Source organism: Rhinolophus sinicus, chromosome 3, assembly GCF_057876585.1.
Source record: "Rhinolophus sinicus isolate RSI-liver-muscle chromosome 3, RSI-T2T, whole genome shotgun sequence".
Taxonomy (NCBI): Eukaryota; Metazoa; Chordata; class Mammalia; order Chiroptera; family Rhinolophidae; genus Rhinolophus; species Rhinolophus sinicus.
Window position 1 is genome coordinate 156243910 of NC_142503.1, and position 27388 is coordinate 156271297.

The following is a 27388-nucleotide window of genomic DNA, read 5'->3' on the forward strand; positions in this document are numbered from 1 at the left end:
CTCTGGCTCCGCCCTCTTCCCCTCCCCAGCGTAGCTCTCCGATCAGCTGGATCCTGATTGGCCGGTGGAGGAGGGAGGCGGAGCCAGAAGGCCCCTCACAGCTGGGACTGGACTTCCTCTCGGCTTTGAGCAGCCTTGGTATCCGCCTGGTACTCTATCTGCTCGCTGCTGCCTCTGGGGTCATTTCGGAGAGAAGCGCAACACCGCTCCCGGAACTCCTCGCTTAACCCGAAGGCTGCTGCTCTCCGACTGCCCCCCGGACCGCCTGCGCCTCTCTCAGGAGGAATGGGATTTTCTTCATAAAATTTTCTCCTCGAGATCTCTTTCCTTAGGTATTATCTGCTCTCTCTCACCGGTGGTCTCAGTTCAATCCCCGGCTCATTAATAAAAACAATGATTTTAATGCAGGACTGAGTGGTTTACAAAATGCATTTTCGGCGTCATCTTGATACTTAAAAGAGCCCCTCCCCTCCATCTTATGATCCTTTCTCTCCAAGCGTTTGCCTTCCGCCTTTACAGCCGTATCATCGCTTACAGGACAGTTCTGCTGGGGAACTGAAAGGGTGTCTCGCGACCGCGGTCTTCCAGCTTCCAGAGCACGACTTCATCACTGGGCAGCGGACACTTATTTTATTGAACTTCTGGTACAGGTGATACTTACTCTTTGAAATACTCTCTTAACTCCCCCAACATACTCCCCTTGTTTCATCCTACACGTTGGCTGCTCCTTGTGGGTCTCCTTTGCTAATCCCTTTTTCTCAACCAGACTTCTCAGTGTGGGAGGACGTTATCTTTTTGTTTCACTACCTTTTCCAATCTCATGGTTTAATTGTCAGCTACATGTTGATTCCCAATATCATATATCCAACCTGCCCTTCTCCCCTGAACTCCAGATTATATCTCCATTTGTCCTCCTCGTATCTCACACAGATGCCTAACAGGCATGTCAAACTCACTTGCTCCAGAACAGAGCTTCTAATCTCCTTCTCCAATACAAAATAAACCTGTTTTTCTCCTGTCACTTTAGTAAATGACACCACCAATTTTGACTCAAAAACCCACATCATATCCTGGATTCCTTCTTCACCTACCACATCCGATCAACCATCAAAACCTGTTTCTGCCTCCAAAATGCATTTTGAATCTATTCACTTCCCTCCATCCCCACCCCACACCCTAGAGTTAGCAACCTGCCATCTCTCCCCAGATTACAGCAGTAGCCTCCCAATCTCACTGGATTGCTGGCTTCCACTTTTGCCCCCATACAGTCCTTTCTTCAAAGAGCAGCAGGTGGAATCTTTTCAAATGTATAAATCAGATTTTGCTACTGCTCTAGTTAAAAGTCCTCGATGCCTCCTTAGGCTATTTCTCTTAGAAAAAAATCCACAGTCCTTACCATAACCTAAGGCCAACTCCCTCCCTTCCAGCTTCATGAAGGCAGATATTATGGCTGTCAGGTTTATGGCTTTGTGCTGTTTAGAACAGTGTCTGAGACGTGGTAGATTCTCAACAGATATTTATTGAATGGATGAATCAATGACTAATGAAACCATTATCTCCAAGTCCTGATCCCGCTCTCTTTAGTATCCCTTGAATCTGTCCCTACCATCCTCATAACCACTGACCTGGTTCAGGCTCCATCACTTCCAACCTGGATTTCTGCAACAATCTCCTACCCAATGGCCCTCTACCTCTCTTGCCCTGCCACCACACCCATACTGTTTCAGATCTCTATGCCATTGTTCACACTGTCCCCTCTGCCTATAATACCTGTCCTGCCTCTGTGTTCTGGTTTTGGTGTCTTCTTTTCCATATTTACCCTCACATTTAACACATGGTTTCCTCATCTGTTTACATGATGAAGAACAGGGACCATGGGTACTGCCATTATCTTCCAGCCATTAGCGTAGGGCCTGACAAGCAATCTAGGCAAATAAAACTTGTGTTGAATGAATGCATGTGGTATGGAGGCAACACCCAGAGGGCCACCCTGGGCTGGATGGGGAAACTGAGGCCAAAGTGGTTATCAGTGGCTCATTCCCCAAAGTGGCAGAGCCGGCTAGATATCAAAACCTACCTCACCCCCGCCCACACCCACACCATGAGCTGCTTCTGTGCAACAACATGAATTCCCCAGGGTCACTGGTCTCCTGCAGGTGGAATATGAGTTTCCAGATATAGCATCTTTTGAGTCCTCAGGCACAGTGTGCAACAGCTGCACAGCTCTGCAGATTGAGGGAATAAAACCATATGGTGGCTGCAAGAAGTTGCCACATACACTGACTTTCTCAAATCCCCAGGCTGCATTTTTTTCATTTTAGATAAAGGGACCCAGGCGCGGCCATGAGAAAAAGATGTGCTCCCATCTTCTTCCCCCTTCGCCTTGTGTCCCCAGGCTGCCCTTTTTCATTCAGGACTGGAAATGGTTGGGAGCCTGAGAGTCATCAGAAAGCAGTGAAAAGGGATCTCTGTCAACTGTGATATCTGCTGCTATGGCAGCCAGAGCCAAAGGAGGTCACCATTGATCCCAAAGGCACTTAATTCTTCCTGCTGCGACACAGGGCAGGGTTGACCCAAGAGCTAAGGGGAAAGAGGTGGGGGTGGGGTGAGACGGTGCTGGAGGCTGAGATGTAACCACTTTCTCTGAGTCTCTGTTTCTCTAAGTGTAAAATGAAGAACAGGGACCATGGGTACTGCCATTATCTTCCAGAACTAACGCAAGCTATAACTAACACCATTCTCTGCTGGTACTTACATTTCACTCCCTCATAATGGTTGTCAAGGCTGTAAGATCACCAGTGGATGGGGGTGGGGGTTGCGGGTGGCCCTTAGATATTGGAACCAGAGAGGGGAACAATTCTGAGAAATGCTCGACGAAGGCTGGAGAACACTGCATTTTAGGACTCCTTAGAGCCGGGGCCAGAACCCCTCTCCCAAAGGGCCTACGGAGCCCAGTCCCCCAGCCCCAGGTCTTCCGTTATATTACTGTCCATGGGATTCAAGCTCCAGGCATGGCCCTGCCAGGAGGTTCCAGGGAGAAGAGGATCAGATCGTCACCACCGTCTAGCGTTGGGGAAGAAAGAAGAGGAGCTTCTTGGTGGCCTCATCTCTGGGCCGCCGGGACTGCTTGGCCCAGTTGGGCAACCCAGCCCACTCCAGTCTGGAGACCTCAAAGGCACAAACCGCCAGCGCTTCAGGCGCTAGCTCAGTCCTGCCCCACCCGGCCTCGCCCTCCGGATCCGCCCACATCCCTCGCCTCTGCCTCTTGCCGGAAACCCCCTCCCCCTCCTCCCGCCCGGTCCCCCGCACCCTCTATCCCCTCCCAGTCCCTCTCCCTCGGCGAGTCTGGGAAGCTTCTCTCCGCCCTGTCCCTCCCTCTTCCTCCAGCTCGGTTTCCTCGGTCCAGACCCCGACCCCCGCCCGCCCCGCCCAGTCTCCTCCCTCATCCCCGGCCCCGCCCCTCCGTTTCCCTCCCCAACCCGGGCCTCCAGGTCCCGCTATTCCCCTCCCCAGGCCCCGCCCCCCGCCCCCGGAAACCTCTCCCCGCCCCCGGCCCCGCCCCCCCGAAGTTTCTTGGGCCCCCGGCGGGCGGCGGGACAGAACGCAGAGAGCCGCCGCCCGGCTGGGCGTGGATGGAGCTGGCGGAGCCCGCGCGGTGCCGGGGGTGAGCGGCGGAGAGGCCGATCGGCCGGACCTCAGCGGACTCGCCATGGAGGGGGAGGTGAGGGCCGGCCAGGCGGGGGGCCTGGGCTGGGGTCTTCCAGCCACTCAAGACGGTTGAGGTTCTGGGCTCAGGCCCTTGTTCCTGCCAGCTCCTCTCTCTCAGGTCTCCGGACGCCAGCACATCACCCCCCCACCCACCCCAGGCAGAGCCTAGGCAGGGGCGGGAGTAGGGATCGCATGTCCGGCACTTCAACGACCGGTCCTGCTTTATTATCTCTTTGGTTTTTCTCATCAACTGTGGGCATGTTATTGTTCACATTGGATTAACGGGGAGACTGAAGCTCTGCTGAAAGTGGCTTGGGGTGCTGGGCTTGAACTTCGGTTACCGTTGACACCCCGTGCCAGCCAAGTCTGATCCTGGGCGCAGACTGTATGTGTTGGGTTGGGGGGGAGTCAGTGGGTCCTTCCAGCCCCTGTCTCAAGGAGTCCTGAGGCAGTGACCCTAGCTGGTGGCTGGAGGACTGGAGAAGTTGTTCTTTTTCTCCCCTGTATCAGTCCCTGTGAGTCCCCTTTCCCTTACCCTCTGGCCTGCCCCAGAGTCGGGCCCATGTAGGGCTAATCCTGGTCCCTGCCTTCCCTACACCCGTGGGAGGTCTAACTCCCAGGGGGCCCTGGGCAGCTGGACCAGCAGTTCCCTTTGAGCCTCCTTCTTCCCCTCAGAGCCCTCTTGGTCTGGGGTGGGTCAGGCACTCTGTGATTCCTGTCCTTTACTTGCACACTCAGTTCTCCCAGTAGCCCCATCATCCCAGCACACAGCAAACACTTCACGTGTGTCTGTGGAGTGAATAAATTAGAGGGGCCTGCTGAGTCTAAAGGACTTTGCTTCTAGTCCTCTGAGGAGGTCTCAGCTTCTGCCCCTCACAGCCAAAGGAAAGGGGATATGTCTGTGCCTGGATATATAGGGAGAAAAGATGAAGCGTTCATTCCTTGGGCAACCTTGGCCAGTTGGGGAGCCTTGAGTGGACCCGGCTGCCTGTGTCCCCATCAGAGCCCATCTCCCTACTTCCTGGCACCACTGCGCAGGGGCAGCTGGGCTGTCAGGGTTCCCTCCAGGCCAGGCCCTGTGTTTCTGTGGGATAGTAGATAAGTCACTTCCCCTCTCAGCCTGCGTTTCCTCTTCTGTATAATATAGGGCTTGAGGGCCTCTTCCCTGGGTCCTGACTGTATGATTGTGGCCCTTTCTGTCAGAGTGGGTGGAAGTAAGGGGCAAAGTCAGGTCACTATGATTTGCTGTGGTTTTTTGCTGACAGGGGTGGAGCAACCCTCTGCTACCTCAGGCCCCTGTTGTGAGGGCTGGGCTCTCTGGCTGTGGCCCCTCCCCTTCTCCCAGAGGATGTGGGACAGGATTACTCCATCTCCTGATCTGCTCTGGCCCCCAATTAAGGGAAGTTCTCCTGGGGCGTCCTGGGCCCATGGTTTGTCTCGTGGCTAACCCAGCCCAGCTCTGCACTCTCTCTGGTCCTGAGTTTCTGACATTGCCACTCACTGATTCTCAGATGCCAGAAACTCTGCTCATAGCTGGGCCATCTAAGATCTTGCCTACTTCCTTCTCCTATCTCCTACCTCCCCTTTTCTAACTATTTTCCTCCCATTTCTTCTCCCAGTCACTTCCCTTCGTTTCTTGAGGCCTTAGTGTCCATCTTTGTTTCTCAAAAACCCCTCTTAGGTTGTAGTCACCTGCTCTCTCCCATGACCCCAGGCAGGGGTCCCACATAGCTGCTTTCAGCCCTCCCCCTAGCTTTGAGCTTCCTCCTCATGCCCAGCCACCCTAGTGCCAAGTCCCCTCAGCCTCAGTGACCTCTTCTGTGCAGTGGGTTGGTAGTCTCTGTCAGACTGAGGTTTGGTAAAGAAATGCAGGTCTGGACACTGGGCATCTATCCACTTGTGTTCTCAGGGACTCAGTTACCCCATCTATAAAACGAAGGAGGTGGGCAATCCAGAAATGTGATGCTGTGTGTACAGAAGCTTTGAAAACTGCAAATACCGATGTGAGGTATTGTTGCCACTGGAGTAAGGTTGAAAACACTGGACCCAGACTTTCTTGTGTCTGCCTTGGGGTTCTGCCCTCCTGTCCTATCAGTCATGCCTTTGCCTGGCTTGGCCTCCAGTGGCTCCAGGCTGCTCAGTTGACCTTTCCCATCTAGAGAGAGGCTGGGCAGTGTGCTATCCCAGGACTGGTTTTGTGACCTTGAGCTAATCTCCGGCTCTTTCAGGACCAAACTTTCTCATTCTATAGTGAAGGAGTTCAGAGAATAGAGTCTTGGAAACCCTCTGTGCCTTTCCTTCTTCTCTGGGCCAAGGTGTGTGTCTCCTTCCCTCCTCACCGTCCTACCAAAACCCTGCCTTCTGCAAGTGCTTCCCAAATGAAACCCAAGCCCTTCCCCACCAGAGAGCTAGAACCAAGGTGTCCTTCCGGATGGGGGCTATGTTCCTCCCCACAGGCTGGGGCCCTCTCAAGCAGAGGATGCTCACCTAACTCTCAGACCGGGGACTTCCATTGTGCGGGGTCTGTGTTGCCCCCATCAGACTGGAAGTTCCCCCAGGGCAGAGCTTGTGCTTCCTCTCTCTGATTGCCCCATCGGAGGGCTCTGACATAGTGGCTTCTTAGTCGAGTTCAGTCAGAAAATCACTGGGTTAGTCAAAGGGCAAAGATCGTCATTCTAAGCGCCCCGTGATGTGAGGTGCCAACTTTCTTTGTGCTGGTCTCCATCTCTGTCATAGCCTGTGTCATGACTTTCTACCTGCTCCCTTCTGTGCACAGGGTCAGGGTGGCCTGGCATCTTTTTCTTTTTAATGAATGACCCAGAGACCCTCCCATCTCAGACAAAGAGGAGCCAGGCTGGTTCCCAGGGGTGCCTCAGGAGCTCCCCACAGTGGGCAAGGGAGGGCCTGAGTGAGGATGGATGGGAGAGGAGAGGGAGAAACAGGAAGAATAGTGGTCAACAAGAGGAGAGGAGGCCGAGACACTGGGCTGAGCAGGACAAAACCTCCCCTGTGAGCCCTGCCAAGGGGAGGGGCCACTTATTAAAACTTACTGGGGCATAGCCAGGCCCCCTGGTGGGAGAGTGTCTGAGGGGCAGGGAGAGGGGCTGGGTGAAGGGTGGCGGGCAAGCAGGTCTCCCTTCAGCTCGCTGTTGCTGATTCCTGATACGGAGACACTTCCCTGGGCTTTGGTTCATGGCTTCAGCCCCTCACTTCTCACTCCCCGTGTCCAAAAATGCCTTCTCTCCTCAGTCGCACCCTGGCCCCACCCATCCCTAAGGCCCTAGACTTGCTTCTCTAGCTAATCCAACCACGGTAATCACTGGACACTTCTCTGCTACATCCAGAGAGGACAGTGGTCAAGGCACAAGGTTCTAGCTGTGCCCCTGGGAGCTTCTAGCTAGCAGGAAGTTTTCACGTGTCAGTGGGTGAGGCAGGCAGGGGAGGTCACAAGTGGAGGGGGTTTAGAAAGGGGTGTGGATGGGCCCCTGAAAAACAGGCGGTGAACTTGGAGCACAGAGGTGGGAAACCCAGGCAGCAGCTTCATGCTGCACCATTCCTACCTACCACCTTGTTTAAGAGAGACTGAGATCAAATATATGGTGATGGAAGGAGAACTGACTCTGGGTGGTGAACACACAATGGGATTTATAGATGATGTAATACAGAATTGTACACCTGAAATCTATGTAATTTTACTAACAATTGTCACCCCAATAAATTAAAAAAAAAAAAAAAAAGAGAGAGAGAGAGAGACTGAGAGTCTGCAGGCCTAGGAAGTGGCCAGCAGTGTTGTAGTTGCTGATGCAGGGGTGTGATGTGTGACGTGGGGGTGGGGGTTCCCATTTCCCACTTCTTCCAGCCCTGGGCTTGGGCCACCCTGCAGGGTTCACTGAGGGGATGAGGGCCCTATGGCTCACATAGCCTGTGGGGCTGAACACAGCGTCTCTGGTGATGCAGGAAGGAGGGGTTGGGTGCATGATAGGATACGAGAGCACCCCCCTTCTTGTAAAGGGCCCTGAAGCCCCCTTTTCCCCTGGTCAAGGGTGGCTCATAACTGGCCTGTAGGCAAGTCTCCCACTTCCTCATTCCTCCATCCGGGAAAATCATTTGGGACCACCGCACTTCCCCATTTTTCTTGTCATATACAAGTTATAGAGAGAAACTGAGAGGGCACCTCACATTCCAAGGAGCTCCTTGGGCATTGAGGCCCAGCAGCTAAACCCACAAAGGTCTTATTCTAAATTCTGAACCAGGCTCAGGGAGAGAGGGTCCCAGCGAATCAGGGGGATGGCCGTGACAACAGTAACAATAATGACAGCTACCATTTACTAACTTTAGGGTATCCTAGGCACTGCTTTATGTGCCGTCTCTTTGTTCAGCAGCAAATATTTATTGAGTACCTGCCGTGTGCCAGACGCTGTCTAGGCACTGAAGATATAACAGTAAACAAAACAAAAATCCCTGCCCTTATGGAATTATATAATTTTTGCAACTTTTGTTAATGTCTCCATTTTACAGATGAAGAAACTGAGGCTTAAAGAGATCAAGTGACTTGCCTCTGGTCTGTGTGACTTGGGCTTCAAAGCTCAGACTCCCAACCACCAGACCGTGCAGTTCAGAGAGGTGGGGGGTGCAGTGTGAACAGATTAGGTGTGCCCTGCCATAATAGAGAGCAGGGAGGCTATGCCCTACCCAGCCCCTAACAACTTAACCACACTTCCATCTGCCTGGGCTTGTCCATCCAAAGGCAGCTGTGGCCACAGGGTATCCCCTGGGGAGAGGTGTGCTTCTTTTAACTAGGGTCCCTTTTTGAGCTTTATGTAAATTACAAAGTAGTCAAAATTAGTACTCATTTCCTTCTGTCATCCTCTAGATTCTGACAAGTTCTTGACACCCCCCCCCCCTTCCCCTTCACACTCACTACTGTGGGTACCAGTCACTGCAGCAAAGTGATAGCAAATTTGGTGTATTTTAATTTTCATTTCACGGATATTTCTTGTGTACCCATTATGTGTAAAGGAAGAGTGCTAGGTGCTGGGGACCATCTGGTAGGCATTCACCTGGCACTCAGTTACCCAAGCAGGTAATCAAGGGGCACAAGATGTCAGTGGCTGGCCTGGAGCCCACAGGGTGACTGCTGTGTCTTAGAGAAAGGTTCGAATTGACCCCCTATTTCAGCCTTTGTTCGAAGGCAGAGTTCTTGGAGCCCTCACTAGATGGGGTGGCTGCCCCAAAGTCCTGGCCTGGGGGAAGGAGGAGGGCAGAGGAGTCTCCTGTTTGGGGGCTGAAGCAGGAGCTACAGAGGAGGTTCTTTACAAGTGTGGGGGGAGAGGGCAGATTACCACTCTGCCTACCTGCCTCCTCTCATCCTTCTGATACTGCTTAAATGTCTTCTCTGGGAGGTCTTCCTGAGTCACCCTACCTGATCCAGGTCCTGCACGGTCCTCTGTCACCCCCCACCCTTCACTGTTTCCTTCGTAGCATTTCACACTTGTAAATGCGTTTGTATCTGGTGTTTATTTGTTCAGCAACTCCTTCTCCGAATTGCCAGCTCCAGGAGGGCAGAGATCCATTATTATTATTCCTCTCTGCCTATGCCAGCACCTGTGACATTGTAGGAACTCAGTGCAACATTTGTTGGCATAGGAGGCTGATGATGGAGCAGGAAGAACTAGGGGTCAAAGACCCAGTTTGAGTTCTGGCTCTGGCCCTCCAGCTGTGTGCCCCTGGCAAGTCATCCCTATCCGAGGTTCAGTGTGCTGCGACATGTGGATAACGATGCCACTGCCTCAGCGGGCAGCTGTATGGGTTAAGTGAGGCAACGTGTGAAAAACAACACGGTGGCTCAATACAGAGTAGCTGCTGCTGTTATTATTGTTGCTGCTCTTATTATTTCTTTTCTTTTTTAAATCATATCAGGATACAAAGTTTATTTTTTATTTATTTTTTGTTTTTAAACTTTTATTTATTTAAGTGTGTTTTTCCAGGACCCATCAGCTCCAAGTCAAGTAGTTGTTTCAATCTAGTTGTGGAGGGCGCAGCTCACAGTGGCCCACGAGTTGTTAAGAGCACTGCACTCTAACCAACTGAGCTAACTGGCCTCCCCCTGCTCTTATTATTTCTAATACTGGATTAAGAATATCTGCCTTGGGAGTTGTGGGGAAGTTCACATGGGATGATATCAGTATATACCCAGCAGAGGGACACATCCCTAGTGTGGCCTGTGGACTGTGGTCCCGTGGGGGCAACCCTCATGGCATGTCCTGGTGCTGTCTTACAGGGTATGAAGGAGGGAGGCGAGAAGCCTCGGGGCGCACGGATGGCGGACAAGGCTGGTTGGATCAAGAAGAGCAGCGGGGGCTTCCTGGGGCTCTGGAAAGACCGCTATCTGCTGCTCTGCCAGGCCCAGCTGCTGGTCTACGAGAATGAGGTGAGGACCTGCCTGGCCCTGAGGTTGGGGGTGTGGGGCAGGGGGCAAAGTGAGGGCAGCCTAAGCCCTCAGGAGGATCCCAGAACTGGGGCTGGAAGACGTGTCCACCTTTGCCATGCTGTGCAACCTTGGGCCAGTGTCTGATCTTCTCTGGGTCTCTGCAGCATGGGCACGATACCTCCAGGTGCAAGTCTAGGGCTCCTGGATGAGGGGCTCTTTGAAGTGTGCGTAGGGATGTGTGTAGCTCCTCAACTGTACACCTACACTGCACCTCCCTGTCCCAGGCTAGGTTCCACTTATGTGAGTGTTCCAGAAAAACTAAGCTTGCTCCATTTAGCAGTGATAGTAGAAATAATACTTATCGCTCACACGTGTTTGGAGCTCTTACATACCTCTCAGATGACACGACAGTCCCATGAGGGTGGTTTTCATGTCATGTTGTACAGAGATGGACCCTAAGGCCCAGGATGGCCAGATGACTATTCAGCATCTCAGTGAGTGAAGGCACCAGGTCTAGAACCAAATCCAGTGCTCTTTCCACGCATCGATGCCAGCAAGTAAACTCTAAAACTAATTTTTGGTGGGAGTCCTCTAAAATATGTTGAATATGCTCTACTTTCTTCAGCAGAACTCACTGGCCTAAACTGAGTCTTTCCTTGGTGGCTCGGAGTCACTTATTGTGAGACGGTTTTGTACAGCCACGCCGCACTTTTCAGCTTTTCTTTCTCCTTTAACATCAAGCTGCCAGTTGCCACTGCTGCTGTCCTTGTACCTCTCAGCCCTCTCATCTTCCCACTGCAGACTGGTGTCCCTTCTCATTTCATCAGGCTTGGAACTTGGGCAATCAAGGATGCTAACATCGTGTGTTAAGTAAGAGTCGACAAAGCTCTGGGGGAAGACCTGACCTGGCTTTTACTGTAAAGGATGTTTGTGTCCTGGGGTTGAGGCTCTCAGAAGACGGGCTCTCACTGTCTGCCTTTGACAGGTGGACCACATGGGGGAGAACTGGCCTGGCTGCCAAAGAGGGACTTCCTGCCGGTTCCCCACCACCCTTTCTCAGCATGCCTCAGGGTATCTTGGCAAATTCATAGTTGTGCCAGGCCAAGAAAGATGGGGACCCCACATCTACATGTTTAAAGGCACTGCCCCTGAGAAGCACCTTGATTGTCCTGCCTCAGGCCCAGGTTCACGGAGTTGGGGTGTCAGAGAAGCAGCTGGAGCAGGGCAAGAAGATGAGTTGTGCAGACAGCCCTCCAGATGTTCTGTACCATCGCTGTCACCAAATGAGGACGTGCTGTGGTGACAGCAGGGGGATATTTTTATAAATAAAGGGCGTTGTTTCAGCTTCCTCCAGTCCCAGCTGCCTGTGTTAGCTGAGTGACAGGCCCCAGCTCTCAGCCTGTCGGGCGCTGTTAGACTTGTCCTGGGCTACCTTTCCACATCTGGCCACAGCTGGGAAGCAGGCAGGAAGGATTTCATGTCCCCTAAACATGAAAAATCTAAATCACACTTTAAAACAAAAAATCACTATTAAAAACCTCAATGTAGTTTCAAAAACTTAGCCCTCAGGGCTGAGGAGCTTGGCCCAGGAGTAGGAATTGGGAAATGCTTATTAGTTCAATTCCTCTTTCTTGATGTAAGGAACTAGGCAAGTGCAAATAACTTTTGGCTGTTTCTTTGCTTTCAGTGAGGCTGACGTTCCAAAAATGCTGCCCCCACCCAGTGCCTGCTGTTTTATCCATTTTTCTGAGCTGCAGAAGGGCCAGATGATTCAGCATTCTGGGTGGAGAGGAGACCCAGGTCAGGCAGACGTAGGGAGCTGGGTGGTGGAGATGGACTGACTTTCTGTTTTGGCCAGTGGTTGTCCAGTTGTGGGAGGCCTGTGTACATGGGGCAGGTGAGCTGTGCTCTCTCCAACTGTGGATCCTTCCTCAGGTGGCTTTCTTCCTCTGGATGCCCAATAGGAGGGAACTTCCTGGGGTCTCACTCTGGGTCAGACATTCAGTCCAGCAAACTGGTCCTACCGGTATATATGTCCCTCTTGAGGGCTGCCCCTTGTAGGGCACTGTAGGCGAAACAGAATGGAGAGCAGACACATGCAGCCCAGGGTAGAGAGAGACGGTCCAGCAGGGAGTTGGGACTGTTTTTCACCATGGCAAGGTGTCCCTAGCACCTAGTCCAGTGCCTGTACCTGGCAGGGACTTTGTGCATGCGGGACCTCAAAGGAGGGAGGGAGCAGCAAGGCTCAGGCTCACAGGCGTGGGCAGTGGGGCTTCCTGGACCAGATGGATTTTACTGTCCCTTGTGCTGAGTGGAAGAACCTGGAAGGGATTGGAGACTAGGGATTGGAAGGAGATGTGTGGAGGCAAAAACAGGAAAGACACCTGACTGAATCTGGATGGGAAAGCTCAGGCCACCCTGGCCATCAATTCCCCTTTCCCTGAGGGGCTAAAGAGAGGGCCAATCAGTGGTTATCCCCCTTAGCTGTACAGCCATCTGCTTTGAAAAACACTGATGTCTGGGCTCCACGCCTCCGGGGATCCTGATAAATTTGGGATGTTGCCTGAGCATTGGGGTTTTTAAAGGTCCCATGTGCCACCATGGTTGAGACCCTCTGGTGTAGAACAGAGGTTCTCAAACTTTTGTATACATCAGAGTCACCTGGAGGCTGTTAAAATTCCAGTTGCCAGGCCCATTCCCCTAAGATTATGATTCAGCAGGGATGGAGCCTGAGAGTTTGCATTGCTAACAAGTTCTCAGGTGATGCTTTGGCTGCTGCACCAGGTACCTCACTTGGAGGACCGCCACTGGTACAGAGCAACCTGCTGCTAAGGCCCTGACCGAACCTCTGCCTCTGGCTGGGAGGAGTGAGCTGTGCTGGGAAGAGCTCTGGACTGTGAGTCAGAGGGTATGGGTTTGAGTTTGGCCCTGCCCCGCATATTGGGGTTTGTGTCCCTCGGGCAAGTCACTTTACCTCCAGGCTTCATTCTCTTCCTCTGTAGAGTGAGGCAAATACTGGCTTTTAAGGTGGTTAAGAGGCTCTGGAGAATCTGGGATGTAAAAATGCTTGCTGAGTGTCAGCGTTTCTTAGTAGGGTTGTCCCTCAGTATCCACAGGAGATTGTTTCCAGGACCCCCATGGATACCAAAGTCCACTGGTGCTTAAGTCCCATATAGAAAATGGCACAGAATTCGCATATAACCTATACTCATCCTCCTTGTACTTGATCTCTAGCTTACTTATTATATCTAATACAATGTGAATGCTATGTAAATAATTGTTATACTGTATTGTTTAGGGAATCATGACACTAAAGAAATGTTTATACATGTTCAGTACAGAAGTAACCATCACAGGCCTAACAACGTAAAGTTTTCTTTTTCCAAACATTTTTGATTCAAGGTTAGTTGACTTTGTGTATGCGGAACCCTCAGATACGGAGGGCCAACAGTATATGTGGATCATCATAGAGGGAAATTGGGGCATTTCCTTTGCAAATAATTGAATCACTGCCTCCCAGATATCCCACCCACAACGGCAGGGCACTGAGGCTGTCCCTGGGTGGGTGCTTTTCCTGGCTGTCTGCGTGACGCACAACAACAAGAGTTTCCTTCACTTGTTGGCCAGTGTCCCCCTCTCCCCCAGCCCCGACCCAGGGCCTGCTTCTACTTCCCTAGAGTCTCCAGGGTGAGACTGTGTCACATCCAGGAAGTTGTTCCAGCCGGGTCTTCCTGGAAGAGGAACCAACTGACCACCAGTGAGGGAGGAGGAGCTTGTCCCAGACAGCTTGCTGGACAGGCACCTGGCGGGTAAAGTCCAAATGCAGAAAACACTCAGGTGCCAGGGCTGGCGGGCGGGAAGGCAGCCCAGCCAGTGCCCAGAGGTGGTTTAGAAGAGGCCGACAACTGTCCAAGAAGATAGCCTGGGGGAAGGAGGCACTCTTAAAGGAACCCTTGCCCTTTCTGTTGTACTGGCCACGCAGGGTGGCATCTCACTCCAAGCTAAGGGTCAGCGGAGGAAGATGCCAGAGGAGAAGTCAACTCAGGATTTGTGTGGTGAAGGCAGGGCATGTAGCCCAAATGTGCCCTATTCACACTTCCCTCTGTGGTTCTGCCTGGAAAGCCTTTTCATTTCTCAGCTTGCTCCCTCTTCCAGGTTACCTCTTCCACAAATCTCCGCCCGGCCTCGGGGCATGCATGGACCCCCAGGCATCCATTTTTAAGCCTCTCTGGCTTCCCTTGTTTCTTCCTTTGGCCTTAGGCATATTTGAGTAAGCCGTGTTTCCCACTTTCGGGCTGTGAGTCCCATTTCTCAAGTGCACGGTGAGGCTTGAGGGTGTCCCTCCTGTGAGTGTGGATTTGCTATAGTCTAAATACTGCATCTTGGTGATTGATTGGCAGCCTGAGGTCTCTCCTGACCAAGTGATGCCCTTGCTGAGTGGGATCAGGGTGTGAAGCGGGGCCAGGGTGTTTGAAGGTCTGGGTGCATCTGGTTCTTACCACTTCATGTCCCCTGTGTCTCTCTTCCCAGGATGAGCAGAAGTGTGTGGAGACAGTGGAGTTGGGCAGCTACGAGAAGTGCCAGGACCTTCGTGCCCTCCTTAAGCGGAAACACCGCTTTATCCTGCTTCGATCCCCAGGGAACAAGGTAGGGCTTTACCTGCCATGGCCTGACCTTCCTCCGGGCTGGGGTCCGCTTGGGAAGATCACCCCAGGAGGCTCTCTAAGACAGGCTGGGCTCCTGGATGCAGCCTGAGCATGCTCGGTGGAGTGTCTGAGGCTCAAACCCGGGGCCACCACAGGTTGGACCTTTTGCTCACTTTGTCATGGAGTCCCTCCAGTCCCTGGTTGATAGGAGATGCACGTAGGGCTCTGCTGCGAGCTCTGCTCCCCTCTCCCCTTCCAGGCCCTGGGCTGAAAGGGCCTAAAAGACCGAAACGCGGCTCTTCCCAAGCTGTAGTTGGAAAGTAGCCTTTGGGAGGTGAGGCCCTTGGCCTCTCACACCCTGGACACAGGAGGCCCAGGGCTGAAGCAGGAAAGCTGGGGATGAGGCCTTCATCTCACCAGGCCTCTGACACTGTGATGTCCTCTGGGCCAGAGGGGAAGGTGTGACCTCTCCTTCATCCCATGCTTTCCTGGGTGGCCACCCCTCTACCCTCCGTGCTGGGGGATGCACAGCCCCCCCAGCTTTCCTCGCCTTGCACTTTCCTTTCTTAACTGTTGCTGGAGAAGTTCTCTTGCCCAAGAAGTTCTTTCCCGGGACATGCTGTATGTGGATGAAGTTCATGGTTTGTACCACGTATGTCTGGCAGGGGGTCCCAGTGGGCGTGGACACATGGCATAGTTTCACAGATATCAGGAGGGAGTCAGATCCGAGGCTGGTATGTGCAGCACTTCTCGCCAACTAGCACCCATCTGCAGCTGGGTCAGGCCTCGCCCAACCTCTGCACGTCATGTGGAGCCTCTCAGAATGGGGCTGAGTCACAGAGGCGGGGAGTTGGGGCAGGTCTGATGTGGGCCTGCTGAAGGCCATTATGTTTCTTCCCCAGCGTTTAGGGCCAGGAGCCCAGTCTTCTGTGGCTCTGAGCCCTGGAGGAGACCACGCTGCTTTACTCACTAACTCTTTGTCCTGCTCTGTGCTGGGTCGGGCCAAAGAAGCAACTAAGGGGTTCCGACCCTGGGATTGGGGGTGAGCTCTGGGTGGGGGCAGGTTTATAGTGTCATGAGGGTTCATGGGGCTGGGCCCAGGTTGCACTTGACATGTGCTACTTAGGGCTCTTTGGGGAAGAGGAGAACCACGTTTTAGTCTTTTAGGCCCAAGAGCCCCTATGCTATCCGGGAGGCCTGCTTCCTCTCTAATTGGTGCTATGGTTGTGTGTGTATGTTTGAGACATGCAGGGTTCGTTAGGTATGAAGGTTTGTGCCTGTGTGTGTGTGTGTGTGTGTGTGTGTGTGTGTGTACCTCTGTGTAGGTGCGTGTTTACCTGGCCATGGTCAGTCTGGGTCTTTGTGTGTCTCTTAGTGAGCTTATGTGGATATGAGGCGGAGGGGACCTTGCTTCTCTGTCCTCTGCCAGTGCTGTTCTGGAGGCCACCTCCGTTCCGCAGCTCTGAGGTCAGCTGGTGGTGGGCTAGGTGGGTTAGGCTGGGCACAGGGCAGGGTGGGACATTACATTCCGAGAGGCCTGTTTGTGCACATACATTCTCAGCTGCTTCAACCAACACCCCAATTCTGCCAAGAGTTCAGGTTGGCTCTGGTGACTCTGGGAACAGGATGACCAGTTGGGGACACGGCCATGGAACAATTGGTGGGGCTGCAGGTTAATGGGAGGACAGCATACCCTGATTCCAGTTCAAGAGTCCCCTGACCCTCGACACCCCAGGAGCTCAAACAGAGTGGGGGCTCTCCAGAGGCAGATGGGGGACCTCCCAGAGAACCACGTCCCCCCTCATCCTCTCACCCTCCTTTCCTATCGCCCTGGGTGTTCCCCATCCTCAGTGAGGCTGCCCGCTGGCCAGAAGGTCACATGACCCCGCTGTCTAGTCCTGAAGCCGCCTGTTTTTTCCTTCTAATCAAATAAACAAAGACTCCAGTGTCTTGCATGCCCCTCTCCCCCCTGCCTCCCCATCCCCACGCCCCTGCCGTGAGGTCACAGGCAGACGCTGCCAGGAAGCAGGGTGGCCTCTGCTGGGCCTTGCTGTCCTGCTGGTCTCAGCCAGCTTGGCCCTTTCCTCTTTCCTGCCTCCCTTCCCCCTCCCACTTTTTTCCTCTCTGCCATTTTGTCTTCTCCCCTTTCTCAGGCCATATGGGCCTATTCTGTGGCCAGTGCTGTTAACTCCTAAAGTCCTCACAGGGCCTGTGCCCCTGGGGCTTCTGGGAAAGGCTCGGGGAAGGGACCTGTGCAGCCTGTGGCTCTTCAGCACACAGGTAGTGTTGGAGCAGGAGGAGCAACTTGTTGGTGCTCAGATAGGCCCTGTTCTGATCGCCCTGTGCGATGTGGGCTCATTCCGTCAGGATCATGGTTCCTGACGGTGGGGCTGGGTCCCATTTAACCTTGTATTCTTTCTCCTAAGGGAGCCCTTTGGCCGACACCCTCCCCCCAGCCTGCCTCAGGTGGGCTGGCCAATGGGGAAGGCTGCAGTTTCGGTTGGGTCCAGTGGTCTGTTCTTGTCCGTTAGGCCCCGGATAGTGAGGAGACCTGTGCAGGGCGCCACTGCGGGTTGGTAGGACTAGAACTCCATCATCTTGGCTCCTAGGCCAGTGCTCTTCGTCTGCCCTGTTCTTGCTGTATATGTTGCTGGGTTCAAGTGCACCTTGCAAGCTTTCAGGGATGCTAAGTCCTGCACCAGGCAGGGTCTCCACCAACTCCAAGCCTGTGAGCAGGAGCAGCCACTGAGCTCAGAGGGGCTGGCCCTGCTCCATGTTTCTCAGCCCCATCACAGGGTTGGGTGGGCCCTTGCAGAGCCCGGATGCAATGCCGTCCCTCCCTGAGCCCCTAGCAGCCCTGATGGCTGGGCTGAGAGGCAGTTGCCAAGGTGCCCTGGGGTTTCTGACTTAACTGCAGATCTGCTGCCAGGATCGAATTTACCCTGGTCATGCAAATGAGCATTTGGCTGTGCCTGGCATGGAGAGGTGGGTGGGACCCAGGGCCCTGTATGGGGAGAGGCAGGAGGCAGCCAGGAGGAAGTTATATAACAAGGATGCTGAGGGGGCCAGGCGGACTGTGGTGTTACATAACTCAGAGAGTGGCGAGAGGGAAGGTGCTATCTAACACCAGGGTGGGGGATGGGCAGGCTGGCGACCCGCCCGACAAAGAACTGGGGCATCTTGAGGTCGGAGAGTGGGCAGTGGCCCAAAAAACAGGGAAAGGGAAGGAAACTTGGGCCAGTTCATTCATTTATTGGCTCATTCATTCAGGAAATATTTACTGTATCCCTACTATGTGCCGGGCTCTGGCTTTAGTCAGGTTGAATTCCCTCAGCATTTCTTTATGGTAGGCCGTGTTATCCCTTTTTCCAGATGAGAAAATGGGCTGTTTTGTCTAGAAGGAGGGCCATGGTGATAATTCCTACTACTGAGCACTCACTCTGTGTCCAGCTCAATTCAACACTTTAGATACATCAGTGATCTTCACAGCTCCACGAGGCAGGTCATGGTGATGTTTTTCTCTTTTAGATGAGGAAACTGAGGCTCAAGGTCAGCCAGCTGTAGGTGGTGGTCTGTCCAGCTCAGAGGCCCTATTGCTGTGACCACGGTGCAAGGCAGCCTCTCGGTTTACATGGCCTCGCGCCTTCCACTCTTTCCTGTCTGACCGTGGGGCCTGGCAGGGAGGGGCCCTTGGAGCTGCCCTCTGATTCTCACATAGTATCTTGGAGCTCCTGCCTGAAAAAGGAAGGGATCTGTGGGGTGGGGTGGGGTGGGGTGTGGAGTCAGGAGTCATAGGATTACTTTAGGCTGCCTTGGCCAAATTCCATCCCATCTGGTGAGCCTGTGTTTCCTCATCTGTGTGATGAGGGGTTGGAATTGACCCCCAATGCCCTTTCTCTCTTATAATCTATGATTCAAGGAGACCCTGCGACTTTTTCACTTGGGGCAAGGGCTAGGTGTGGGGCCCACTGGAGAGTTGAAGGTGTCCCTGGTTCCAGTGGGCCTTCACCAGTGGGACACCCCTCATGCTTGTCTCCTTCATCACCCCAGTCCTAGGAGACTGGGGCTACTACTACTTTACAGAGAAAACTAGAGCCCAGAGGTCAGGCAGCTGGCCTGGGGGGGCAGTCATATGGAGTGAGACCAGATCTAGGATATTTCCACAGGGCAAGGTCAATTCGAATCCAAGTCTCTGGTGGCTGCATGTAGGGAAAGAGCCCATTCACTGCTGGGTCTGTCCTCTCCCTTGCCCTGAAGCCTGGTGTCAGACCTCTTGTAGGAGTCATTTTGGTTTGCTCCTGGCCATCTGGGCCAGGGCCAACTTTGAAATCTGGGGTGGGAAGCTTCCTTAAGACCCTCCATGTGAGCCTGGTTAAACATCTGCCATCCACCCCACCCATGCCCCCCGCAGGTCAGCGACATCAAATTCCAAGCACCCAGCGGGGAGGAGAAGGAATCCTGGATCAAAGCCCTCAATGAAGGGATCAACCGAGGCAAGAACAAGGCTTTTGACGAGGTGCGATGCAGTCCTGGGCAGGGCTCTGCGTCCCCTTCCCCACCCTGTTGTGAACCCAGAGAGGACGCTGCCTCACCGCATCCCAGACAGCCGCTTGCTTATGTCTCTGCTACAAGCACTGGGGCATCTGCTGTTGTTACCTCGTTTAATCCTCACAACACCCCTCAACATAGGCGGTAGTGTTCCCGCTTTACAGATGAAGCACTGAGGTGTAAGGAAATTCAGTGACTTGTTCTAAATGAAAACATGGGTAAGTGGTGGGGCAGAATTTAACTGGCTGCAGCCGTGTATCCTTGCCAGCCTCAGCTGGAAACAGCAGGTGGGCCCAGGACAGAGGGATCTAGGGGGTGAGTTGAGAGCCAGAAAGCTCATTTGTCAGTTTGGCCATGAAGTCCAGGCCAGACTGTCTCTAGCCCTGGGCCTCCCATCTGTCTGCAGTGGCCACCCAGCCCCCTATAGTGGTGATGGTGGCAGCAGTGGCCATGACCAGGCTGTGGCAGGCAACGGTGTCCCCTGGGGCCAGATTTCCTCGGGAGGATTGTCTTGGACATCATGGATTTGTAGCTCTTTGGGCTAAAATGCATCTGAGGGCCAGATGGGGTGACCCTTGGATTGTAGAAGTCTGAGACCTGAGTGGAATGAATCTTCTCAAGGCCCCTTACTGGAAGCCATGGCTCCTATGTCGTGTCTTATGTGACTATGTCACGTTCAGCCCTTCACTAGCTGGGGAAAGTGTCCCCGTTTTGTGGGATATACGGTGGGTGTTGGAAGCCACGGCTGGAGCGTGGGCTGGGCCTGAGCGCAGTCTCGGCAGATCAGCCTCAGCTCCTGCCTGAGGAACAGAGACAGCTGGACCCCCAGCCGGGCCTGAATGCTCAGCCTGACCTGGAGATTGAGGGTCTTAGCCCCACCCTCATTACAGGGACAGGCTGCTCCAGGCTTCAGAGTCTGGATTTTCCATGTGAACTTCACTCTGTGGCTTCCTGGACGACTACTACCCCCTTTCCTTACCCTCAGAGAGGAGATGCTGCCCTCCAAATACCCCGACCCAAAGGGGCGGAGGCCCTGCTCTTTCCGGGCCTATCCCCAAGGGTCCTGGGAGAGTGACTGGGGCCAGGGCAAGGCCAATTCTGGAAGTAGGTACCCGGGGATCATGGGGTGTCTTCTTCCTCTCCCCCAGCTAAGCCCAAAAGGAGCCTCGGGGCTGCTTATGTATTTGTAGTAGGCTGAGGGGCAACCGCTGATAACCCATATTATGCCAGGAAGACTGACGCAAAGAGGGAGAGCCTCAGACTACAAAGAGATGGTAAAGGCAGTGCAGAGACAGGACGAAGAGCAGAGGTCCAGTCATGGAGAGATGCTTCAGAGAGAGGCAGCAACGGGGCGCTTGACCCTGTGGGTGCAGACCCTGACTTTGAGTTAATGCCTGAGCATTTCCTCCTCTTCCCAAGGCTTGGTAGGGACTGACCTGGTTCCTTCTCCTTCCCAGGTAAAGGTAGACAAGAGCTGTGCCCTGGAGCATGTGACACGGGACCGGGTGCGTGGGGGCCAGCGGCGCCGGCCACCTACAAGAGTCCACCTGAAGGAGGTAAGACTTTGCCTCAGCTTGGCCAGGTAGGAGGCCAGTTGAGCTGGGGACCCCAGCTCCTTAGGATGGCAGCCAGGCTCGGATGCCCCTTTTTCCAGAGGATTCTTGGACCTGGGGCTTCCTGAGTGGCAGGCGGGAATCTGTGTGTGGAGGCACGTGTGTCAGATGTGCTCAGGGTGTAGATGCCTGTGCCTGCTGTGCTTATTGAATCCACACGCTGGCCTTAGCCAGAGCTGGTGCCGGAGGGAAACGGAAACCCTGAGGCTACTCCCTGCCTCTCAGGGCTCAGTTTCCAGCTGGAGTAAAGACCAGCTTCAAGCAGAGCTGTGTCTAAGGGTTCTGGGAGGCTGGAGCAAAGGGACCACAGAGGACCCACTGGCACTTGAGCTGACCCTTGAAGGATGGGAAGTGTTTCACCTGGCAGGTGGGGTATGAGGGAGATGCCCGGTGAGGGAGCTGTGAGCTGAGCATGAGGCAGGAGAGTGTAAGGTGTGCTGGGAGGTCTGCCGGGAAGGTGACGTTGGGAGGAGAGTTAGGAGGGCTTGAATGCTGGAACTGGGGACAGGATGGATGGGAGGGTGTGTTCCAGAGGTTATTTGACGCACAGGATAGGGTGGGTTGAGTTGAGGGAGGGAAAGGCAGGGGACCAAGAAGAAGAGGGAGCAGTAGGGCCTCCAGGTTCCCACAGGAGTTGAAAAGGGAGGGGCCAGTGGGAAAGAGACTGGGAAGCAAGAGTCACCTGGACTTGTGATTGAATATGGGGCTGTGGCAGATGGACTAGACCGAGAGGGAGGGTTGTCAGAGGTCCCCCAAGCATGGAGGCTGGGCAAATAGAGGCCCTGGGCACAGGGAATTTGGGAGAAGGTGTGGGCAAGGGGAGGAGTAAGGGAGGAGCCCCTTTTCAGACTAGTGTTGCTGATGGGGGTAGATGGTGGGGGGAGGGGTCTTGGAGGCCAGGAAAGAACCTCAGCAAATGAGGCCAGAGAGGTGGGTGGCACATCTAGGGAGAGAAGGGCACAGGACCTGGGGGTCATCAGCCGGGTTGGCAGCCACAAGTCACAAGGGCAGGACTGAGGAAAAGGTAAGTGGTGACGTTGAAAGCATATTTTCTCAGAAGACTCAGCTTAGGGCTGTCATGGGCTAGAGAGCTGAGGGTGCAGGGGTGAGAGAACCATAGGGGGAGGAAGGCGGAGAAGGGAAGGGACCAAGGTAATTGGAGAGTTTGTTTTGAGGCGAAGCAGACTGTTCTTGTCTGTCACCTGAAGAAAAAGAGCCTGTAGAGGGAGCGGACTGTAATATCCAGAGAGAAAAAGAAGGCTTGAGGTAGGAGGTCTAGGAGGTATTGGAGGAGGGCCAGGCTTTGAGGGGAGATCCTTTGAGAAGAATTCAGGGAGGGACTCTTGACTGATTGAGCATGTGTGTCAGCCAGATGGCCGGTGCGCATGTAAAAGGGAGTGAGGGTCCCAGCCAGGACCCCCACCCCCTGAGGGACCTGGGGAGAGACTTACTGCCCAGCCTTGCTCCACGGCCTCCGAGGCTCCCGGGGCAGGTCCCCATGAGCGTGTGGCTGCTGGGTGTCCCTTTGGGTCCCCGAAGCATCCCAGGTCGGTGTCAGCTGTCTACTTGGTGCAGCTGTTCCCCTCTGGCAGTCAGCTGTGGTCTTGGGCCACATCTGACGGTGTGAGGAGAGTGGGCACTGCTGAGCAGCTGGCCAGGCAAGGCCTGGAGAGATCTGGGCTGGAGGACTGGGTGTGGGGCTGGCAGAGCCGTCAGAGGTTTCTGGGGAGGGGAAGCAGAAGGGAGTGCGCGAAAGACAACTCTAGAGTCCTGGTAAGTCCTGGTTCTGTCGCCTACTGGCTATGGGAACCCTTGGTGGGTGGTTGCAGAGAAGGGACACTCTGCCAGGAAGGGGTCAGAAACAGGGCTGGAATCATGTCCCCTGCTGCCCAGGTCAGTATAATTGCATTAAAAAGAGCAGCCCCTTTCACTGGCTGGAAGAAGCAGGGCTGGGGCACCGAGTGGTCCCCCTGGGTCTGACTTCCTGGCCTGTGATTCCAGTCAGGGAATCCTACGGGACTGAGGGAGAGGAGAGGATCCATCAGAGGGCATGGAGAGTGGGTGCGAGGGACCCGAGCAGCCTGGATGGGAGGGCCTTAGTACTCTTACGGTTGGGCACATCAGACCCAAAGGCCAGTCACCCAAGATGACGCCCATATGCTGCTTCCCACCAGGTAGCCAACGCAGCTTCTGATGGACTTTTGCGCCTGGACCTGGACGTTCTGGACAATGGGCCGCCAGTGTTTCCACCCAGCAATGATGTCAGTGCAGCCCAGCCCAGGGAGATACTCCGGCCCCCCGTGCCTCCTACCAAGCCTTCCCCAGCGCCTGAGATGACCAGCCTCAGTGATGGAGTGGAAACCCCTGTGGGCAAGAGTGCCCCAACCCCCGTCTCAGCAAACTCTGAGGGCCACCCTGAGAGCCAAGAGGACTCAGAGACCCTGGTGGGGAAGGATAGTGGCTTCGAACAGCCCCCCAACAAGGTCTTGCCTGACAAACTGAAGGTGAGCTGGGAGAACCCCAGCCCCGGGGAGCTTCCTGACACTGAGAATGCAGAACCACCGCAGACACTCTCTTCTGAGACTTCTGAGGCTACGCCCAAGGAAGGGGGGAAGCCCCCTACACCCCCACCCAAGATCTTGTCAGAGAAACTGAGAGCCTCCATGAATGTGATGGAGCCTTTGAGGCCAGCCCAGAGTCCTGGGGCCCCAGAGACCTCCGCCTCAGGCACAGCTCAAGTCTCAGTGAATGGCGTGGATGACAGTCCTGAGCCTGTCAAGTTATCCCAGGCTGCAGGTACCCCAGGGGATCCCCCAAAGAATGCAACAGCGTCCACAGCACTGCCACCCTGGGACCAGCCACCTCAGTTTCATCCCCGCTGCTCCTCCGTGGGGGACCTGCTTGGGGATGGCTCCCAGCGTCCACGGCAGCCTGGGGCACGGCTGTACCGGGCCCAGCTGGAGGTGAAGGTGGCCTCAGCACAGACAGAGAAACTGTTGAACAAGGTGCTGGGCAGTGAGCCGGCCCCTGTAAGTGCTGAGACCTTGCTCAGCCAGGCCGTGGAGCAGCTGAGACAGGCCACCCAGGTCCTGCAGGAAATCCGAGATCTGGGAGAGCTGAGCCAGGAAGCACCTGGGCCACGGGAGAAGCGGAAGGAGCTGGTGACTCTCTATAGGAGAAGTGCACCCTAGGGCCTGCCAGGCCAGGGCACTGTCCCCTTGGCCAGCCTAGTCTATCAAAGCCCTGCTGAGAAATGTTATTCTGCTCAGTCTGTGTTGAAGGGCCATCGGGCATGGCAGGGTTTGGCCAGGACCTGCAGAAACTCCTGGTATCCTTCCTGCCCTGGCCAGTGGTGCCGGGTGCCACCCAGGGCCACTGTCTGGCTATCTGGCCTGGCCTCTGGGCTCTGACTTGGGCTGGGAGCACACACTCAGGACCTCTGTGCTTTCATGGTTGTTCTGAAATGCCCCCGGGCTTTAGCACAGCCCTGGGGGGCTTTGGGGGTGGCGTAATCTCTGCTTCTCAGCCCCAGTAGTTTACATTCCTGACTTCTGAATAGAGCACAGCTGAGCTTCCCGCACCTCCGCGTCCAGATAGCCCTAGGCAGAGAGCCTCCTGGCAAAGGCAGCTTCAAGCCCTAACCAGCCCTCCCACCCACATATTCCGAGTAGCTGCTGAGACCCTGGGTCCAGGCTGTAGGTTCATACCTCAGTTGAGTAAGACCTGGAACTTAGCGAGGGCCTCTGAAGGCAGGTGGGAGGCATCTGTGTGAGAAAGCCATTCGCTATGTGTCCCCTCTCTGGGCCTGTGCTATTCTGCAGCCTTCCCCTCTGGTGAGCTCTGACCAGAGGACCCCAGGGTGGAGGAGGGACTCGAAGAGTCTCCCTGCCTCGCGACCAGCTTGTGTCCAGCCTTGCACATTCCTATAGCGGTGAACCCCAGAATGGCCCTGATGTCAACCTCAGAAACTCTTACATGTAACTCATTATAAATCAACTTTCAGAAGAGAAGCCACCCCAACTTCTGTGCCTCCCCAGATGGGATTTATATCTGGGTCTCTGTGGTTCCGCCTCAACTCAAACAGGTCCAATATCCCAGTCATTTCCTCTAATGCTGAGGGGTACGTCGGGGCCTGAAACCACTTCCCTCTCCCCTCTTCCCTGCACCCCTCTGGCTCAGGCCCCAGATGGACTGCTCCTCCTGAACTTCCTAGTGGAAGGAAACTTCTCCTGGTCCTTCAGTGGCCTGTGCCTGCAGCCTGGACCTCTCCCTAGGGTGCCGCCCCTCCGCCCTCCATCATCCCTGGCTCTGGGAGCACGTCCAGTCTCCATCCTGCTGCAGGAGCTGCACTGAGGGCAGAGCTTGTAGGTGCAGAGAACCGGAAGGCCACAGCCACCCTCCCTGAGGCCTGTGGGAATGGGAGACGTTCCTGGCAGGAGCTGCTCAGTGGGTTTCTGCATTTGCACTTTTGTTTACTGAAAGAGAGGAGAGGGAGGGTTACAGCTTCATGCTCTGGTCTTTCTGCCCACTTCCCCGCATCCAGCCACCAGTCGTGCCCACAGGCCTGCCAGCGCAGGTCACTGCCTGCCTTACTGTACTTCTGCTTCGTTCTGGAGGGTAATAGCCAGGGATCCGTGGCCTGTATCGGGCAGGGTTGGCGTAAGCAGCCATGTCATAGCTCTTGAGCCCTCATGGGCCTCCCCAAACCACACTCCTTGGACACACTGGGCTCCCATGCCACAGTCTGCCTGTTTCTCCATGTGTCCAGTATGAGAGCAAGAATGTCATCAGATACTCACTGTCACATGGCCCCCTATCTTCCTTTGGGGAACGGCTTTCTGCCACCAGCAGCCGGGGCTGTCTGGGGCTTTAACCAAGTCACCTGCTTCCAGGGACTAGAGCCTCCTTTTCTTCTTCTGATAAGCGTGACCAGGCTGAGCGATCATCTCTGGGGCCACCTCAGTGGCCTAATGCCGTTGGTTCCTATGGGGCTCCCATGCCTTGGCAGCCTGGGCCCCAAGGGGGAAGCCAGCTTTCAAGGGAGGGGGAAGAGGATGGGGAATACGCTGGTGCCGCCTTGCCTGCGTCTCGAGGAGGATGGCATTCCATGTCTTCTGCTTATGAAGCGCCTTTCTTGAAGTTTGGCAATAAATCCCTTTTTATGGAACTTTTCTGCCGCAAGCCTATTTGTTGGTGGGACCAGCTCCAGGGCTGACCTCGGAAGCGGAGGGTAGGCGGTTGGTCAGTGGCTCCACCAGCCCTCCAAACCCGTTGTGGGGCATCTTCCCCATAGGATGGTCTGCGCACTGCCCTCCCGCAGTGTTCCTTCTTTGCCAAACTCAGCCATGACCCCAACTTTACGCACACACATTTCTACAGGCCGGGGGCTCATTTTCAGTTTTTAAAAGCTTTATTTGGAAATAATTTCAAACAGAAAAGTTGCAAGAATAACAATAGCACAAAGAACACCTGTGTACTCTTCCCAGATTGACCCATTGGTTTATCTTTTGAGCACTTTCTCTCTCTCACATACACACTTTTTTTGCCCCCCTGAATCATTGGAAAGTTAGTTATCATGGTCCCTTACCCCCGAATACTTCAGTATGTATTTCCTAAAAAATAAGTGTATTCTCTTATGTAACCACAGTACCATTATTATCAACTTCAGTAAATTTAACACTGATATAATAGTTAATATTCCAACTTTGTCATTTGACCCAATAATATCCTTTATCATATGTTTCCTCCAGTGTAGGGTCAGATATTGCACACATGGGTCTTTAGTCTCTAATCTGAAATGTTGCCACAGCCGTTCTTTATTTTTCATGACGTGGACATCTTTGAAAAATACAGTTCTTTCCCCCCACCCCCTCTTAATAGAACAGTCCTAACTTGGGGTTTGTCTGACATTTCACCCTCTTTTAATAGAACAGTCCTATCTTCGGGTTTATCTGAGGTTTCATCATAATTAGATTGAGGTTATGGATTCTCAGCCAGAAAACTGCATAGGTGCTACCGGGTCCTTCTCAGGACCTCACTTCTGGAGACACATGCCTCCATCTGCCCCCTCACTGATGATGTTAATTTTAATCACCTGGTCAAGGTGTCTGATTTTTTTTTTTTTTTCTATTGTAGAGTTAATGACTTTTCTCTTGCAACTAATAAACAATCTGGAAGACATTTTAAGACTATGCACAAGTGTGTTGCACCTCATCAAAATTTCCCCCTAGGTTTAGTCTCCACTGATGATTCTTTTTTTAAAGATTTTATTGGGGAAGGGGAATAGGACTTTATTGGGGAACAGTGTATACTTCCAGGACTTTTTCCAAGTCAAATTGTTGTCCTTTTTAAATCTTAGCTGTGGAGGGCGCAGCTCAGCTCCAGGTCCAGTTGCCGTTGTTAGTTGCAGGGGGCGCAGCCCACCATCCCTTGCAGGAGTCGAA

At 54.0% G+C, this 27388-nt stretch overlaps 1 protein-coding gene and 1 long non-coding RNA gene across 4 annotated transcripts in view; both read left to right on the plus strand.

Moving 5' to 3' along the window:
* LOC109456404 (uncharacterized) overlaps nt 1-410 on the plus strand; it is a 41521-nt gene extending 41111 nt beyond the window's left edge. The window contains exon 2 of the long non-coding RNA XR_012494716.2: nt 30-410. This is a non-coding gene — a long non-coding RNA (uncharacterized LOC109456404). The remainder of the gene's footprint in view (nt 1-29) is intronic.
* A 3153-nt stretch (nt 411-3563) lies between these two features.
* On the plus strand, nt 3564-26112 carry PLEKHO2 (pleckstrin homology domain containing O2). 3 transcript variants are annotated; one of them, XM_088797293.1, is made up of 7 exons: nt 3564-3721; nt 9989-10138; nt 12923-13034; nt 14669-14785; nt 19196-19300; nt 20790-20888; nt 23120-26112. In XM_088797293.1, exons 2-7 carry the CDS (start codon nt 10134-10136, stop codon nt 24134-24136), a joined length of 1455 nt encoding a protein of 484 aa, XP_088653419.1. In that variant the 5' UTR covers nt 3564-3721; nt 9989-10133; the 3' UTR covers nt 24137-26112. The 3 variants fall into 3 exon arrangements, with proteins under 3 accessions (XP_088653419.1, XP_019604224.3, XP_088653420.1); XM_019748665.3 differs by lacking the exon at nt 12923-13034; XM_088797294.1 differs by lacking the exons at nt 12923-13034; nt 19196-19300.
* Nucleotides 26113-27388: the final 1276 nt, after the last annotated feature.